Below are 19656 nucleotides of genomic sequence, written 5' to 3' on the forward strand. Positions count from 1 at the left end.
AGACTTTAAATAACTTATTTGGGAAGTTTGTGGCCGCCGCACACGCACCCTGACCCACAAACGGGATTGAATTTGACCCGCCCGAAGACGTAGATGCGCCGGATTTTGAGTCTCATCGATTTGAGGCCGAATTTGACGAGTTTTTCATTGCTAATGGGATGTCATCAACTTTCACGGTTCAGCTGACAAGGGGTGTCGCGTTTTTATCCACCCTCGGGCAATTCAACAGAGGCGCCGAGCAGGTGGGAAAGTGGCTTTTCTTTAGCCTGTTGCGCTCTCGAGAGTTCTGTTAATTTGCACTTGGCAAAGTACTTTCGCATTCTTTGACTAAAATGTAGGTCAATTGTTGATTTTTAAATTCTATTAGATAAGCAATTTATCGTTGTAAGCTTTTACATTAATTAAAACTGCACTGAATTCAAATCAAAATAAGATGGAAATAAAATTTATGCCAATTCTTGCCCGCAACCATAAAATCCCTGCAATGATTATGAAATGGGAGTGAAAATGCTTCTAAAGCAATAAATTCTGGCGTGGTAGATTATTTGGAAGAGTTTTATTGGTACTTTGGCGAGTGTATAGCGATGCATTTACCCCTCCTCAAAGTGTGATACTAATTATCAATAAAACTTTTGAACGGGGAAAAGCTGGCGAATATTGCAATTGTGGGGCTTTCAAAGAGATTTTATCTGATAAATCACCCTCTAATGATGCTCAATATAGTTTTCCCATTAATTTTCTGTGGATTTCTTTTTGGCACTTTTTGCCCATTTATCGAGATATTTATCATTTCATATTTCACGATTTATTGACTTTTCATCCATTCGCGAATATAAGGATTTTCATGGGTTCTCCTAACGATGCAATCTTGTTAGTAATTTCAGGAAAATTCCAGGCGGACACAAAACATTTGGTTGAGCATGGGAAAATGCGCTAGAGAAGAAACCACTTGAGATTTTTCACTTAATCTAATGTGAAGTGCAATTTTCCTACCCCCAAGCGAATGACTGCAATTAAAGTCTTAAAACGCAATGAGTGATTATTCCATTAGTGCTGACATTTCATTTAATTTCCCCCCACACTTTGCCCGGAAAAATAACTTCCTTAAGAGGCCAAGAAGCTCTGAAGAGGTCTAACCATCCCTACGACATGGGGTGTTGGGATACTGAAGAAAATTTCAAAGTGAAATTAATGAGAAAAGCATGTTTTTTCCGTCCGTGGCATTTTCGCTGAAGAGCAAATTGCCTCAGCCACAGAAATTCTTCCGCCCAATTTTTCCATGTCATTTTTCTCCCTCGCACTCTTCGTCATGCCTTTTTCCACATTTGGTGGGGTTGTGGCGGAGAAAAAGACAAATGTGGAGGTTAGAAGATGAATTCACTTTATATTTGGACGAAAATCGACCAGATGGGACATTCATTGTGCCATCATTGAGCGCGCAGGCCAATCTTAGTTGCGGAGCGCCAAAATCCAAAATAACACTTACATACAGATGTTAGAAAAATTGACCATAAATCATGGTGGAAAAGTATCTGTTTGTGACACAACTTGGAGGCACGCAGAGAAATGCAAACACGTTGATCCGGCATGGGATTCCGCCAGAATGTGCGAAATTAATAGTGTTTATTAAAAGAGGAGCTAAACGAGAGAGACATGGAATGCTCATTTCATTAAATCTACCATTTATTCCCAGCACACACGTCTTGTCGAGGCTTTGAGGAAGGGCGAGTGGTCCAGATGTTCTACCAAGAGTGTACTACTTCATTCAAATGCTTTAATACCAGTTTATCCTGAGAAATATACAGGAAATGAATGCGTTTTGAGTGACATCAGAGGATAATATTCAAATAAATGGGCTGGGCATGCAAATAGGCGGAACTCCCAAAACATTTTACTCTAATAGCTGTACTCTCTGAATGCTGTAGTCCAACAATCGTTTTCTCGGCGTGTGAATGACTCTAACCAAAGACAGAAGCACCAGATATTAAGCACTTTTGCCAACTTTCCCCGAAGGTCGAAAGCGAGAGTCCTGGCCCCAGAGGTGTGCTTTAAAAATTCACCCAATTGTCCGTGAGGATCAATGGCAGAATCCCAGGCTAAATCCACCCCGAACTTGTGGCAAATCCAACTGGGATTTGGCAACTTTTCCACCCTCGCTAGGGTATCTCGTGAGCCATATCAATAATTTTGAGCTGGGAAATCTCAATTAAATAAATTTTTGCCCATCTGAGCATTTATCACGGTGGCCTCAGCATGTGGCGTTCCAGAGAGACATGATAGTTTATGTCACTTCTGGGGCAAGTGGCAAAAGTTCAACCCCAAACAATGTTCCACTGCCCAACTCTGAAGTCATTTGCAAAAAACATTGAAACATAACATGAGTCATTACAGAGTTAACAACATTTACATATTCTATGTTAGATTAGAAAATATATTGACAGAAGAACTTTTCATGGCGCATTCCAAGATGTGGAAGCACTGATTCCATTTCCACGGCTTCAAACACAAATTCAGCGCGCTATTGTGAGTTTGAAATGAATGTCTGGCGTGATTTCTCAATTCCCACCTTAGCCTTCTGAGATTATGGCCCTTCAATGGGTGACGAGGTGTCTGCACAATGAGGAGCTTTCACATGTTCTTATGGGGATTTCTATCCTCACGAAGAGTAAATGCTTCTAGCATAATCATATTTCATATTTAGCCTCTCGCAGATTTTTCCTTGTGAGACGAAAATCTTGGACTCATGCTGTGTCATCCATTTTCCAAAGCCGCCCCATGCAAAATGGGTCTCAGACAAGTGAGGGAGAGATGCTAAATTGCAATGGAAGGATTTGATGGCTATGGAAATTCTTTTCACCCAAGCATTTGTGTGAACCTCTCTTCGCGGTTGAGAGGAGAATCATCAACTTCTTGTCACTGGGGAGATTCAATCTCTTCTGAAACAACTCGATAACCTCTACATCCCTTCAATGGGTATGAATTTTTCACTTGAGGAATTTCCATCCAAACATTTTGTGGATTTACCTGTTGAACTTGGGAATAAAAAGAACCGGACAAAGTCAAATCCGCGCTTTGATCAACATAAATCCCTGCACATTCAACTTTTTAAAGATTACACCATGAGAACGATATTTTCTGAGTTAATTACAAAGAGGAGCTTTTTTCCGGCGTTGTTTTACATGCGAAATATCGACTTTCCTTTTGAAAATCCTCCCTTTGAGCTTTTTGAGCTGAGTGAAGGCATTCACGAGAATTGAAGATGAATCATGCAGAACTCCTCAAATGCCCAAGCCAATCCCACTCCATTGACTCATTCGCAATGTCTCGAGGGAACAATTGAAGAAAGTTGGTCGAAAAGCTCCCAGTGGCGATCAACGTCTCTGACAAGATGGCGAGTGTTTGCAATTCATCCATTAATTCGATGCTTTTTCCTTCATCACACGTGTAATTGGATTTGGAAGGCGAGTTTAATTAAAATTTACAGCCACTGGAGAGTTCAATAGCGTCCGTGGCAGAGCTTCTTGAAGAAAGTTTTTGCATTCAACCTTCCAGCCCCAGCAAACATCGAGGAGTTGTGTGATGAAAATACTGGGGAAACTCTCGACATTTTATGCTTCAACTTGCAGAAATTAACATTGTTTTGGAGGAGAGGGAAAAACACGTAATTTCAGCAGAACGCTGAAATTCAACAAAATTGTCGCTAATTTAAATGCGAAAGCTCACCTTATACTTTAAGCTAAAAAATGCTAGGAATTTTTTTCCTCTCTTTTAGATAATAAAGTTCGTCAGTTGCAATTACATACATATGCCTTCATCTCTTTGAATATTTTCGCTTTTGAAGGATTTTCATCATTGAATGAAAAAGTGGGTAATTTCCAGCACTAACACTTTACTAAAGAGCGAAACTAAAGAGCCACATAATGAGTGCGAATTTAATTCTTCGGAATGGTAATCAGAAAACTCAACAGTAACTTTTTCTACGAAATTATCTTAAGTAAGCAAATTAATTCACTTAAATTATATGCATTCCACCCATTTTTGCATGTTATCTCAGTTGAAATAACTTTTCTGGATATAATTTCGCCTCCATTCAGTTGAATCAATATTTTTCTTCGCCTCCAAAGAGCACATTTCCATTAATCTTTATACTTTTACCGTGAATTTTAATCATATCGCCTATGCTGCGCTCTGGTGTTGTTTAACTCACAGCGACTGAAATCAATTAACTTGCTGTTGCATTATTGATGTCGAGTGAAAATTGTGTGAAACCACAACAGCTAGAAAGGGAGAAGCTGAAGTAATTGGTAGATTTCTAATTGGCAAATTCACCTTGGAGGCATTTTCTCTTGTCGTCCCTCTCGCGATGTTTCGGTATCGATTTTGGCAGTTATTTATCTTTTTCCGGGAGTTGAATAAAAGGCTCCACAAAAAAACCTCGCTGCGATTCGATCGCACACTGTCTTTCTCACGAGATGAAGCAGTGGGTGGTCTGAGGGAACCAATAAAGAATAATAATATTGTGATTTTTTCTTTATGCATGATTCATAAGGAGATAAAATCCGCTACGTGGAAGAAAGAATATTTTTTTCACCGGGTTGAGAGCACTTTCAGGGAAGACACTTTTAATACTGAGTCTTTAATTATGCATCTAAAATTATCAGTTTATGGAATTTAGCGAACAAAGTATCGGAGAGAAAATGATTCCGCCAAATGCCGCGAGTGTAACATATGCTAAACATTGCAGTATAGAAACAACCATGCGAGACAGCATGTGTTGCCTCGAAGCTTTCACACCCCCATTGTCATGCAGATATTGTGAGCTTTCGCTGAGGAGATAAACTTTTATCATCAATTCCGTGACGGAGGCAAAAAAGCCGCCAAAATGGGTCAATATAATGCTGTTGGGTAGAGAAAAAAGACAGCCCAATGATGTTTATTCTGTCTGGGCGTAAAAGCTTCACAATGGCTACAAAATTTCACGCGCGGGGCTTTCGTTTCCACAACCCTTTGGCGACGCCCTAGAGGAAGATTGAAATTCACGTCAGCGAGATGTAGTTGGTGGCAAGTTTCCCTCTGTGAAATCCATCTCAGGCTCATTTGAAGGGGTTTTCAAGTACATATTAAGGCTCATTTGGGAGCGCGTTAGTTGCCGCAAGATGGTAATTGACAGTCTGTCAATTAATTCATGGAGGATTCTTCAAACTTATCAGTATCAGGAGGAAGGCAAATTTGTCCTACAAGCAATGTTCTGAGAATGGGATTTCAGTTGAGTGAACAAGGCGTAATCCGCGTATCAATTACAGTGAGATTCACACAGATTTTGTTATTGAAAGTGATGATAATCAGGTAAACTTTTGAGCCTTTTCCAGTGTTCATAGCAATCTTACGTAGATATTTCGGACCATCACATGCTCCATGCAAGAATTCTAATCAGCTGGGCATCCTTTGGGATAGTCTTTGTGGATTCAGTGGTTGGCTTGATGAAATGTTTGAAATTCATTAGATTTGACGAGAGTGAAATCAGGTGAAACAGGTGGGCTATATAAAGTTTTTATAGGTGCTCATCACCCGACGAGCTTTTGATAGGGAATCGTGAAAAAGTTTCACACACAGCGCAATTCTGACATACATATAATGCTCAATGATTCCACAGAGGCTAAGACATGTCCGTTCAAGGCGTTAGTTTCTCATCAAAAGTTGCTCTCTCGCCCATTTTCCGGGGCCGAAAATTACAGATATTATTCAGCTATACCGCCAATTTAGCAGCCACGTGGATTGCGTGTCTTAGTAAACAAATTTCAGAGAGTGGAAAATTAATATTTGGTTAGGATGAAAATGGTTGCGATGCTCAGTTAAAATCACATCAGTGGCAGTCTTTTTGCCACTGATGGTTTTCTTTGGCAAATGAGGGCTCATTTTCCCCTTATTTTTAGCTGTGGAGCATCAAAATGGGATGCGCTCGACGCCCCCAAAAACTAAAACTAAAACGACCAGTTTGTATACGTTTATTTAGACATGATTTCCGGTACAGCTGGCTAAATAAACCACTCATGTCAGCACCGCTTTTCACAATAAAATAGATAATAATTGTGCCACTCAGTCTTCTCTCTTCTCATATCCTCAATCTCTTCCGGGTGGGGAAGTTGAGAAAGTTGTATTAGAGACGGGAAAGTCAAAAGGCCACCCCTCGTCCTCTTGTCAAACGCACAAGAATAAAGATAATAATCGGGACGTTTTGTGGATCTTTGCTCCACTCTCTCATCATGCCCCATTTTAACAATAATACACTCATTGGAGAGGCCACTTCAAACGGAAAATGTAAAATACAAAGTGTCTGTCGCATAAATTCCCACATCTCACCAATTTACACTCAGTCCTCGCAGCATCCAAAAATTCCTCTTCATTCCCACATAACCGAGGGGCCCGAGCTTTTGCCAGTGAAAAGCTCGTGCTCAATGTCGAGTTGATTTTCAGTCTGAAGGCGTTCTGTGAGTGTGATTTTGATACGTTAGAAATGCTAATACCGTGCTCTCCAAGTCTTTTGTGCGCTTCTTCTACTTCTCGTAACTTGAGGTGAGTTTTGCTCAAGGTAGATGCGAATGTGCACACTTCAGAATTTGCTATAATTTCGTGTGCGAAAGACATATTTGCGAATTTATAAAATTTCCATTAGAATGTCTTAAATAAAGTCTTCATCTGCAGGTAAATTTGTATTTTGCCGAAATCGATGAAAACTTTTTCAACAAACTTCTGTATCACGGTTATTTGAGAAGTTTGCTATTAAATTTATTCTGACAGAAAATTCAATAGTCAGATAAATAATTGTTTTTTTCATTTGTATAGACAAGCTCAAAGCTACAATTTATCTGTCTATCATATTTTAGATACAAGTTCTCTTTGAAAGCTTTACAGTAAGTTTGACCTTAATTCTCAAATGCGAAAATTACCTCTAAAATGACTGCAAATGATACTTAGCAAATAAACATTAATTTCTGTGTAGGACATCTCTCTGACTTCTTGCTCTCTCTTTCTGTCTTCTTATGACTTTTTCCAAGTTTTCGTGGGGGGAATTTCTAAGAATAAATTAGAAAAGCGTGCACCAACTCCAAACTTGGCACATTATTCATGGCGAGTAAACTTTCTACGCGTGATGATATATCAAAATTATTAAAGCACAAACTGCCACAGTTAATTGCCTCTAAAAGTAATTTAATTCTTAATACATTTGCCGTGGAAAATTCGATTGACGTAGTTTTGTCAGATTACACCCCTTTTCTCACATTCACGATTATATGTATATGAAGAGAGAAAAAACTACCCACGATTTTTCTTGCATTATTCATACCAAGAAACTTAACCTGACAAGGGTGTTAGATGGAATTTAATTGTGAAATAATTTAAGTAGAGTAGACTTGAGAGTAGATTTACAAATTGTATTTTTCACACAACTTTACTCTATGAAATAGTTGCATTTTCCATGAGCATTTCATTCTATCATCACATTTTCCACATTCTAATTATTGTGCTTTTGAGTGGAAACTCTCACAATCTTCTCTGCCTCTTTTTCTACGCTCTGTGAGTGGAGCTTTTACAGCGATAGATTGAGCATACTCAAATGGGATTAAGCTGAGGGATTAGACGATGTCTTGGGTGGATTTTCCTCTTCACAGGTGCCCTCTTAATTTATTTACCTCGATGGACACACCATTTTCTGTAATCCAAATAGACTGAGGGCCCATATTTGGCGCTGAAGGCGATGCACATGGTTGCAATTTGCAGGACAGTACTACACCACACTTGTCACTTATCCACCTTCGCTTGGGGAGAATCTCAGCACGAGTCACTCTCTTGTCATGAAAACCCCCGTTTTTGCCACTTTCTCACGAAATCCCATCACATTTCCACCTCAACACGCACGATGCCACTCCCAGGGGTTCATCGGGGGATGGAAGAGAAGAGATGCCAAAATCCAAGAGGAACTATGAAAACACACGTCTGGACACCGCGAGCGACAGATACACTGACGAAAGGAGGCACCGAACGCTGCCACAGCAACACCCCGACTGAGGGCACTAGAGCTGGATGATCTTCAGCATCTCCGGCCGTGAGGAGCATCACTTTCCAGTGAAAGTGAGCGCACGCGCCCCAGAATGACTTCCACACCAGGGGAACACTTCTCCGCCTGGTGGAAATGCCTCAGGACGAGGAGTGAGAAGGTATCGCGGCAATTCTCACCTCACGTGTGGGCGGGAGGAAAGAGCCCACCCGGGAAGACAGTGGCATTGCCACACTTGACCCAAATGGAGACACTCAGGACGATTGTTCTTATTGTTCCCACAACATCATTACGAGAGTGGATCGCCTTCTGGGGAGCGCCAGACAAAAAACCACCTCTAATTGCTCTCCCATCCTAAGGAGGCACACAGAGTAGAGAATTGGAAGATAAGGAGTGCCTCGGTATCAATAGACATCTTTGTGAATAGCAGAGTGTATGGCAATTCTACATCGTTATCAGTGACATATTCTGCATTTTTTAGAAAACACAAAATGAAATCGACGGTAACGGCTTTGGGTGAAAAGTATTTTCCTTTCGCTATTATAATTGCTATGAAAGAGAGTGCAAGACTAGAATTAAGTGAGATGTAATGATGTAGAACGTTTAAAAGAGAAATAAAATGGTAATTAGCAAATGGATTCATCAAATTTGCAAATGTAAATGACTCGAATTCAGTTTTATCAAATACACTGCTGAACATTTTATTACGAAATAATGAAGGTTTACCCTTGAGGTTTATCAAAAAAGGTACTCTCACATGACTTGTTTCCAGCCCAACAATAACAATTCTAACAATTGTTGACAATTAGGATAGAAAAAGTTTGCATATTTTATATGCGCCAAGCATCCTAAAGAGCTAATTAATATCAGAAATTACCCGATTTTGCGACCTTCAATGTTAATTTATATCGAAAAAAAAGCATTTCTTCTAACCGTGTGACTGAAGCTCAAAGTCCAACATTTTCTACCATGTCATCGTAATCCGTGACATCCGCAGCTCTAACCTTCGCACGGGCAAAGTCAGGCCCCGGAGGGGGCTTTAGGTGAAGACAGCTCGGTGTCCAGCAAAACAGCTAATGACGGGGCTGGGAATTTGTGTAGCGATAATTGCGCTGATAGAGTGACTTGACAAGTGCCAAATCCACCCACCGAGACCCTCGACACTCCTGTGACCGATTGGCGACAGTCGCCTTTTTTCCGCCGCCCTGACGTCACTGGCGGGGTCGGTTTTTTATGCTATAAGGAGCGCGCGCGCCCCTGACAGTGGGTGAAAAGGGTTTCACTCACAAACGTGCCACGGTCGCCCACAGAAATTTGAACAAACAACGAAAAACACGGTATGACAGTGGATTTGATGCTAGGGTTAGAGAAAATGTCATATGAAGGGTGTTCGCGCGTGGGAAAAGCCCCCAGACACGTCACTGTTCAGCCCAAATGGCACCTGGCGACGTGTGAAATCCGTGCGAGAGTGAAATCACCCTGATTTGGGCTCGGGGAGTCGCCGGAAATCAATTAACATGGCGTTATTTGCCAGGTGGGCGGTCAAAGAGCGACGCATTGGCTGAGCTATTGGCTTAGTTATTGGCATTCTGGTTGTCGGTCATTCCTTTGAAATGCTACGACAGAACGTTAGGATGTTTGTCAGACACTCGTCGAATGTCACAAATCAAATATTTTACATGATCAGCACAAAAGCAGTGACACTCCCAGCAACCCAGAATAGCTCTCCTACTATGTATGTACAAAGCGTACATTTCACGACACTCATGCTCGAGGAATGCTCAAGTAAAAAGGATTTTAATAAGGATGGTGTGAATTAATTGTTTTAACGACATGTATGCACAGGGAAGCTTTGGGAGTTCATATAACATACTTACACATATTGATGCGAAGTGAACAATTCTGACCAAATGATGAGTGAAATAGGAAAATACCAAATACTCTTTGTAAGATATGTGTGCTTGGGTGATGCTTGGGAAGCACCTCACGATTGCCGTTGAGCGAATTAGAGTGGCACTTTCATTTTCTCTTCGGAGGAACACGCGCGAAAAAAGCGCGCTAAGGCGATGCAGGAGAAATGTACACGATTCACACTCTATTTCCACTCTAATCATTGTGCCGTCTGAGTGGAATATCAAAGCAGCATCTGTGTGTTGGGGAATGCCAAAGTGCTTCCCGGAACAACTGCCAGTGGAATATTCTTCGGTGGATGGGCGCCAACGTGACACCCTAAGCTAGAGAATAATTGAGTTTTTCGGGAGATTCGCGCGCGAAATCTCACCCTAAAATCCAATTAATTCTTTTGTCTGGCATTTACAATGTCTGCTGAGGACATTTATTCCCTGAATCGATATTATTTGAAATGCAGAAATTGAAATTCATGAAATTATAACACAATCCCAGCTTGAGGTGCTTCAGCTCAGAATACTCGAGGCTTAATTGAAAATATCGCTGATGATGAAGATACATTGGCAATCGTCCAAAATGAGGTGCTCTATTTGCATTTGACAAAAGAAATTCTGGTCCCTAGATAAAATCGATAGAGAAGAATTATTTTGGGACGAGTAAAATGACCCACTTTGCAAAATCCCGCCTACTAACAAGCCCCGCCCTCACTGAAGTTCAATGTACTGCAGCGCAACTTAATTCTCAGCCAGGACTCAACAGTTTGTGGCAATAAATCAGACATTAATGCTCGAAGGCGCGTGTTTTGTCGCGTCGCTGAGAAATGGGCGCGTGATTGAATTTGATTGGAGACAAATGGGCGCACATCTCGGGCCCCCCGCGGCCCCTCTGTCTGTGCAGTCAGCAAATGAGGTCACTCCTGCTGTAAATCATCTCCGTGGGTAATTCTCCGAGGCATGAGACAAAAGTGGCACGGGTGGAAGTAGAGCAGAAGCAATTTTCCACCTTGATTTTAATAAAATGCCTTCGCCGAGAGTGCCTCGGCAATAAATGTGGCACGACGGGTGAGCTTCCTTACGATGCACACAATAAAAGCGTCTGAAATGCGACCAGGAGTAATCCTTTAAAGTTAGTTATTGTCCAGATTAAATGAGCATTTCATATTTTGCGAGCTTCTCACCTTTCTCTTCACTGTTGCAGAGGAATTTCATTAGATCCCTGTGTTTCGGGGATGAACAATGCTTTTATGAGTTAATTGAAAAGCCCTGAGAATTACTATTATAATTGCTATCTTTATTATTCGATACTTTATTTATTTCTTTTGCTTAACATGTTCTTGTGGTTTTGTATTGAATTTAATCTTGTTTTTGTTGTGGAATACCTCAATTATGAATATAATTAAACTTACAAGGCATCCAAGAATTGCAATCATGAATGCATGACGACATTCTAAAATCCCAACACTGGCAAATTCTCCAACATTTCCCTCACATTTTTTAAACCTTTGCACAACCCAACGCTGCAAAGTCGCATCGTATAGACCAACTTCTCGTTGCCACGTCAAGCGTTCCCTAAAAATTCCTCTATAAGATGAATTTTTTACAATGGGTAGAGAATGTCGAGGTATACTAATACTCTCGATTTCCTTAAGTCCACACTTTTCCGACTCAGTGTAAATATCGCTTATTATCTTATAAGCTGTGTGTGTTTCTACTTGATAAGCAAATTTTCCTGTCCTTATCTTGATCACTCCAACTTCAGCCACTTCATAAGCTTTGTCTCCGAATGGCTTTATCTTCTTCTTGTACAACTCTATCACTTCCGGATTTGTGGTTTCGCCGTAAAGGATAGGATTGTATTCATTTTCTTGAACCAAAACTTTAAGGTTTGAATGTGTAACATCGGACACAGATTGGAGAGCATTGCTAGGGCTTTGAAGTAGTGCTACAATATTCGCTGAATAGGATGAGAATAGAAAGAGTGAAGATAAGAAGCTGACAAAGTGAAAGATTCTCCACGATAATAGGAAAGAGTTACGATCGAAGCCTTGTTGACAAATAGCGCCCAAGACGAAAGAGATTGAGTCTAAGAGAGAATACTCATTTCGCATCATCGGAGTCGTGATAATCAGGACTTGCAGCAGAATCAGGACTATTATCAAAACAATGAAAGACCACCACACATCCAAGCCAAAAGGAAGGGTAAAAATATTAGAAACAGATGCCAAAGATGGTTGTCTGAACATTAGAGGGGATCTTAGAATATAGGACTCTGTGATATACTCCACCAACTTCATCCGATCTTCTCTCAAGAAGGCACTCATCATACCTACTTCAATTTGTTTCTTCTCAAAGTGGCCCATAACTCCTGTCCATGAACCATTCTTAAAGTAACCATATGAATCCGTTTGTCTGAGGTTGTACGTGATGTTAAGGTCTAACGCTAGGTTCATCAAAATCTGGTAGATTATCTTTGGAATGGTGTCCAAATGCCGCATTCTAATATCATCAACTCTGGTTAGTCGCTCTGGATGATGAAACTATATTAAGAGACACAATTATTTCTATTCTACCAAGCTTTGAACTGAACTTACCGCAATTGTAGCTTTAATTTTAATTCCATTAAGAGATTTTTTCCTCCGATTTATCACATTGGCTTGAATAGGAGTGATTATCAGATCGAACTCTTTAGACACCGAATAGAGATCGAAGATGTTCCAAGAACCATTGGAATGAGAAAATAGAGCTACTTCACTGCTCATAGGAATATATGTTTGCAGAAGAAACTGCATATTTTCATTCTCCTCAGTTTTAATAAAGATCCAAGATATAATTTCCCTGAAGAGGTAATTTTCACTAGCGGTTGTCAATAAATTAGGCACAAAACCACATGATAGATCTACTACAATTCCGTTTTTCCTGGAAAATAGCACTGATGGATTATTTTTAGGGTCTTTTGAGACTATCACTGATGCGTAGTTCGCCTCATTGAAGGTTTTAACTGCAATATATCCATCATTCTGGCAAGAGTAATACACCACGGAAAGAACATTCCGAGCTCTGAAGAAGTTCGTAATCAAACTGAAGGGAATCGCAACACCACTGCAGACTTTGAGAGTTAATAGAAGATACAGAAAAGTCGAAGTTCTCATATTTAAAGTTTTCACTCTTCTGCAAAGCTACTATCGCGGGGATTGGATTTTATATTCTCTTGTTGCTTAATCAATATTTAAAGGATTAAGCAGTTTGTAACATAATTGAATCGAATGAGAAAATTACTGTTTGAAAAATATATTCCATATCACTGACATGAGTTTATAAACACTTGATTTAACTTTTCAGCTTGCTTTTCAACAGCAACTGCAATTTTCTACAATTGCTCCGCAAATTGCATCATGTTATTCTTTACCAGCAACCAATTTAAACTCAGTGAATTATAACCCATAGAGACCTTGCTAGAGATATGGTCTTGGATATGGTAAAGCTATTTATTTTTTGATAAACAACGTGAATCTCATCTAAACTTATGAATTTCAACTGAAATACCAAATTCATCCGCAATAAACCATCAAGAGTTGTGCGAAAAGCTTCACCTCAAGTCATGCAAAAGGACTTTCATAGAGACACATAGGAATTCATGCTGCAATGAGAGCTTCACACAAGCTGCACAAAAAAGTCTCCATAAGGAGATTAAGTGTGGAAGGAGAGAATTCACTCAGTGCAGCATTGTTGGCACAAATCTCCGTGCAAATTGCAGACTAAAAGGTGGAGCTTTATTTTAATCGAAGCATTATCATGCAAAATACATTCTATGTGCTTCGTTTCATGAAACTTTGATTCGAGTTAAAGGATCCTCATTTTCAATAGATTTTCACCATCACAGAGTTGACTCGGGATCAGAATATTCAGTTCAAAGCGATTACCATAAAACAGAATTGGGACATACTATAATTTCTCTGTTTATCTGACTGTTTGTTATTGCACTTTGTGCCATTTGGATATCGTTCCAATTGTGATTGGACTATGCGTAAAATTGCAATTTACGCATTTAGATTTATTTTTGTTAGACACAAAAAATTTAATTCCGAATTAAAAAAAAAAGCTCCCTGAGTTGAAATATACCAAAAAGCTCTGAAACTCATGCTCACAACGAGAAGTTGGATTTAATGATTTTTGCGGTGCTTTGCCTTCCATTTTTTCCACATAAATTGTATGAAAATGTCCTTGGCTTAGTGCCATCGTGTGAAGAGCGCAGCTGAAAGTATTGTGGAGGTTGAATTTTCCACGAGAAAAAGAACGAGCCTTATCTATAATTACCCCGGTTGTGGGTGGGAAAATCACCTGTGAAAATGTCTTGAATATCTCCTCCGCAATTTAAAAAAAAAACGAAGAATTCAATTATTTGGAGAGTTCTCGTGATAGTTTCTCTCTTACAGAGTTTTTTTGTCGATTTCTCTCACTCTGTGATGTTGGTAAAGACGGACTGTGGGTTAGTGAATAGCAAACTCAAGAAAGAATGACGTGAACTTTGGTAATTGGCTATCAATGAGACAATGTTGAGTTAATTGGGAATATCATTCGACTATTGGCGAGGAAATTGTGAGGAAACGGTTAAGCAATTACACGTAAAGGAGAGTTCTTTTTAGAACTTCAGCGTTGGCAATGTTCTGCATGCAGAGTCATCAAGTGAAGTTATGATACTTGTTGTTGGGGTGTTTTGAGGGGAAATTCTCATTTGTGGAAATTATGTGAGAGCGCCTGTGCCTTGGAAAACCCTCGAAGATGCTGAGGATCGTGGGTTGGTGTGCCTTCAGTCGGGGTATTGCTGTAGAAGAGTTCAGTCTAACGCAGTGGAGCTTAAAGCTCGTTCAAGCTGAAGAACTCGAGAGACAAATAAATGATATGATCTAAAAAATTCTGCCGCTCTATCTTTACAGCAATTTTCATCTATTCGCTCACTTTATGACTCTACTAGGAGTGGGTAGAATTGCTTCGGAGACTATAGAAAGTATGTATATGCCATCATCGAAGGGAGGGGATTCGAATCGCCACTCTCTAGACTATTTTTCATACAGTTTTATACGGCGGCAAACTGGACGATTTTTCTCAATTCAGCGGACATTTCCCAGAACATAAAAATTACGCTTTATACTAAAGAGGTAAACCGAGTGATCCTGCACTTTGTATGAATATTTAAAAGAGAATTTCACGGGCACAACTTCAAGTGAGATTTCAATTACATGCCTCGCAAAAATATGCCTTCCAACAATGAAAGTTTCATTCCGGGGCAAATACTTGAGAGCTTGCCAAAACTTTTTACTCCCAACTTGTAAATAAAAGATATTCAATCCAGACTTTTTTCTCCGTTCTTTTTTTACTTTTTCGCAAAGAGATTTCCTGTAAGGAGAGGGAAGAAGGTAGTATATTTTGGGATTTCAAAGCTATTCTGGAATGATAGTATACACGATTCACTGATGGCAAAATGCTTGAAACAACATTTCCAGAACACTCACTGAGGCTGTGAAGTTGTGGTTTCGGGATGAAGTCGATTTATGGGCGGAGCATTCGACTGGGTGGGATTTCAAAACCGCAGAAATGACTTAAATTTCCTACATTCCATTTTCTTTGAACTTGTGCGTGTTTAAAAATTTGCGGTCAATTCATCTCTGTGAAAATGCAATTTTCTCACAACAAAATAACCCCAACTTCATATCAAAAGTCAAAATCACGACAACCACAAACACGGAAAAAAGTTTATAAACCATGAGAAATTTTCATCAGTTTCCTCAAGGATTTATGGCATTTGATATAAATGGTACTCTATAGAACGTGAGAGCTTTCGAGTGCAAAGTTTTCTCTGGAGATACGCGATTATTTGCTGAGATCAAGTATAATTGCTGGTAAACACCCTCATTTTTGCCCCGTCAGAAGCATTTCTATTACGTTCCATCTTTCAGGGCTGCTTCTGCAAATTTATTGATGACCAATAAAAGTGGCGGTTGTCAGTATGGGAAAATATTTCCTATTGTAGGCTTTTCCCTTTTTCACAGGGAGCTAAATTTAATTGGTCATAAATTAGGGAAATGATGCCAGGAGCAAAATCCAATTTAGCATTATATTCAACATCTATAGCGAATTTATGGCTGTTTATATTTTGCGGCAACTGAAGAAATCCCACTGATAACACTCAAATGGTTTGTCATTTTCTTTTTAAATTATTTATCACTGCAGGGAGTGGTTTTTCTCAGGGGGGAAGTTAAAGATGGTCGGCCCAGTGAGGGAGAAAATTTTATTTACTCCCCGTTTGTTAATCAATTCAAGCTGCCACCGGAGAAATGCTACATGTATGTATAGTGGCTGTTTGGTCGTCCTGTGTGTGTGGGTTTCTTCGCACTCTGTGGACCACTCAAAGCTCACACTCAGTCCTTCTCGCACCACCTCTGATGAATTATGCAGCAAATACAACCCTCACGAGAAAATACTGGTGGCCCCAGAAGCAAAAAGTACCTCGGCCAGAGTTGATGCCCATCGATCAGAAATCATGTGTAGATACATTGCATGGAATCATGTACTTTCGTTCACTGAGACGAGCAGGAAGACGCAGCTCTGTTCGACGGGCGCGTCCTTGTAGGACTCCCTCATTCTCGCCTGGGAAGCCCATCTGGAGGCCGCCGTGGATGGATGATGTTTAGCGTGTTGTACACAGCAAGGATGCCATCGATCTTTGTAGCAGTGACCACAGCCCCACTAAGTGAAACGATAGCAATCTGATAATTTATCACGCAAGAGAGTATTTTCCACTTTATGCCTTGCTCAATTTCCTTGAAAGTTTCTCGCACTCTCTCAGTCCATCGCCGATCAGAGAGATAGTTAGAGCGAGAAAAATAAGGTGAATCTGCTTTTGCACCCGCTATTTTTTAATCCGATTGAAGCGACCGTGGTTTTGTATGTGTCTAATAAATCATCCATGGGAAAATGTTTAGCAAACACAAGCATGGGGATTTCTGTTCAAAATTTGGTTAAGAGTGAAAGGATAATTTCATGGTTAAAATAATATGTATACATTTATTATTCCATCCAGATAAAGCAATCTCCTGCTATCACTTGTTTTGACACACAATTGTCAAACATTCATTTTATTTTATGATTCATGATTGGTTTATTAATGGTTTAACATTTAATCTGTAACCAAATACGTAATATTTTATAATACTCTAATTAAATTCGATTGAATTAGCATGATGTAATTTTTGGGCGATTCTTAAAATATAAATTATTGTTACATAATTGTCTATTTTAAAAGAAAAAGTAATGTTAAGTTATGATCTATATTTCTCTTCCACTTCAGGCGAATAACGTTGAAAATCGATGACTTATTTGTTAAGTTTTTTGTTATTGATCTCTTGGAATTAATCTGGATGCTATATATGTATTGAGACTAATATTTTCAAGTTAGAATATCTAGATTCTGATGTGCCTTTAAAAATTCAAATCCCAATTCCTTCTCCTTCGATAATTGCCGAAGGTTGACTTCCTGAAATCCGCCACTGTGCCAATAAATAACATCCCCGACCATTAACTTATCTCTCAAGAGTGACAATAATGGAGAAACTCGTAATCCGACAATAAATTTCAAACCCTAACCCATGAGCCAGGAAGACTGGAATTCATTTAAATTTCATTGATACAAATTTTAAGACGACCGGAAAGAGTGTGTCTCCGAGAAAGGTGAGTTTTTCACTTTTCCTGCCAGTTCATTTGGCAGGTGAGCGTGCTAGGTGGGTGGGTAGTTTATTGTCTTCGATGTTGGGGATGTCGGGTGGAAAAACAGGGAGTCTTGTTGAATATTCCACGATCGTTTGTATAATTAGTAAGAGTGGTTTTGAATAATTCATCCGGTCTACCCACGATCGGAAGATGCACCCCAAAGCTCAAAAAAGCCTCTGGGTGAGGAATACATAATTAGTAATGCGAGAGTGTAATTTAAAGCCACTGGAGCGAATGAATTTCTGAGAATTTATTGGCCCCTCGAGACGGCAGTGACGTCAGAAATAATTTTTCGGGAGAAAATATTCCAATTACAGAACTGAGAAGTGATCTATATTTACCTTCGAAAGCGAATGTTGTATACACCATGTTTATTCTTTGAATTGAGAAACTTTGATTCTCGTGAACATATTTTGTTGATTTTGTCGATTGAGGGACTTTCTGCAGAATTGCATATTTTTGTTATGCCATATGTGTGGATGAAATAATTGAACGATTCAGTAAAATGTCACTAAAATTCTGGGGGAGAATCAGAAGAACCTGAAAGATCAGTAGAATTTGATAATTTACGAAAGCCAGAGCTTTAACATACAGTCACCCTTTAGTTTATCTCTCCAGCGCAACTGTATTTTAGATGTAATTCACCCTTGAGCCCAAGCTTGAGCCTAAAGTTTCGAATGCACTTCCAGCGTAATTTCGGCGTACGCATTTGCATATGATTTTCGATGAAGTTGTACAATTCAGCTTTATTCTACATCTGGGATGTTTGGGAAGTTGAGATACTTGGAAATTGTTGCTATTCGAACTCACTTCTCCTGGGGCCATCTCTGCCAGTCAGCGAAACTCCATGAAGTCTCAGAGGAGTCTGCTTCAGATATGCATACATCATATGAACATATTGATTTGTGTTTTGACTCGCCTCAGGCTTCTTGTTGCACATCACTACCCAATTAATTGCAAGGAAAGTTCTTCGTTATGTTCAGCTCCGTGAGAATTGGTTAGAACAGACTTGAAAACAGTTTAACGCTGGAAATGTATATAGATTTTCTTGACTACAAATCAGATGTAAAGCTTCACATGTTCCTCTTATATGAGTGTCTCGCCTTGTGTATTTATCAGATGTGATATGTATTCAATAACAATTCTACGAGAAAATCTACGCGCTTTGAATTCATATTTTGGACGATTCTCTTCGTGCCACCCTCTCGAATATATCAAATTTTGCAGAGAAAAGCTCTATAAAATAGAGAGATCTCCCTCTGCCGAGGGCTAAGAAAGCTTGTCGTCTAGCTACAAGTACATTTAATAAAATTCAAGATAAAATTGGTCTAATGGGGTGACATGGAAATATTGTAGAATTGAAGTAAATTGAAACAGTTGTTTGACTGCAAAACTCATTAAATATAATCCAATTTTGCATTCATTTCCCATTTTAAGTGATAAACAGACTCGCCGCGCTCCCACTTTATAATTATGCCATTATACATCTAATTAAAATTGAATTGAACGACGGAAGTTCCAGCAAATTGAATTGACTGAGGAGTGTGGGAAAAAATTACATTAGTTGCCTAGACAAATGGGTTGAACATTTTCGCCACACGCGTGTGTGGAAAATCTATATTAGTTGAATACAAGAGTTGAATATATCTGATTCATGCTCCTAAAGGGTTTATAGACGCTCTAGTGGAGATTTATTAAGTGTAATTATGTGATGATGTTCCGCTGGTATGATCACAAAAGTGTACATCCTTGTGGCTAAAACGAAACTTTTGACGCGTGAGAAATTATTACCTGTTCCGGTGTCATGTTGGTCATTTGCCGGTCGTCGAGATGTAGGGATGAGAATTGCCATTAACTGCCCTTTCAGTGACATCAAAATTGTGTTTTCATGTCCCCCGTAATTCGCGTTGGTAGTAAATTTTGATTTTC

The 19656-nt window shown here is 39.5% G+C and overlaps 1 protein-coding gene across 1 annotated transcript; it reads right to left on the minus strand.

Moving 5' to 3' along the window:
- Window positions 1–203: 203 nt before the first annotated feature.
- Window positions 204–18667, minus strand: LOC132259188 (uncharacterized). The gene is made up of 6 exons (XM_059756739.1): window positions 18538–18667; window positions 12555–13069; window positions 11343–12500; window positions 8241–8410; window positions 7994–8182; window positions 204–327 (listed from the first exon to the last, which is right to left on the minus strand). The coding sequence occupies exons 1-6, from the start codon at window positions 18665–18667 to the stop codon at window positions 204–206; spliced, it is 2286 nt and encodes a 761-aa protein (XP_059612722.1).
- Window positions 18668–19656: the final 989 nt, after the last annotated feature.

This window comes from Phlebotomus argentipes, unplaced genomic scaffold (genome assembly GCF_947086385.1).
Source record: "Phlebotomus argentipes unplaced genomic scaffold, Phlebotomus argentipes genome assembly scaffold_18, whole genome shotgun sequence".
Classification (NCBI taxonomy): domain Eukaryota; kingdom Metazoa; phylum Arthropoda; class Insecta; order Diptera; family Psychodidae; genus Phlebotomus; species Phlebotomus argentipes.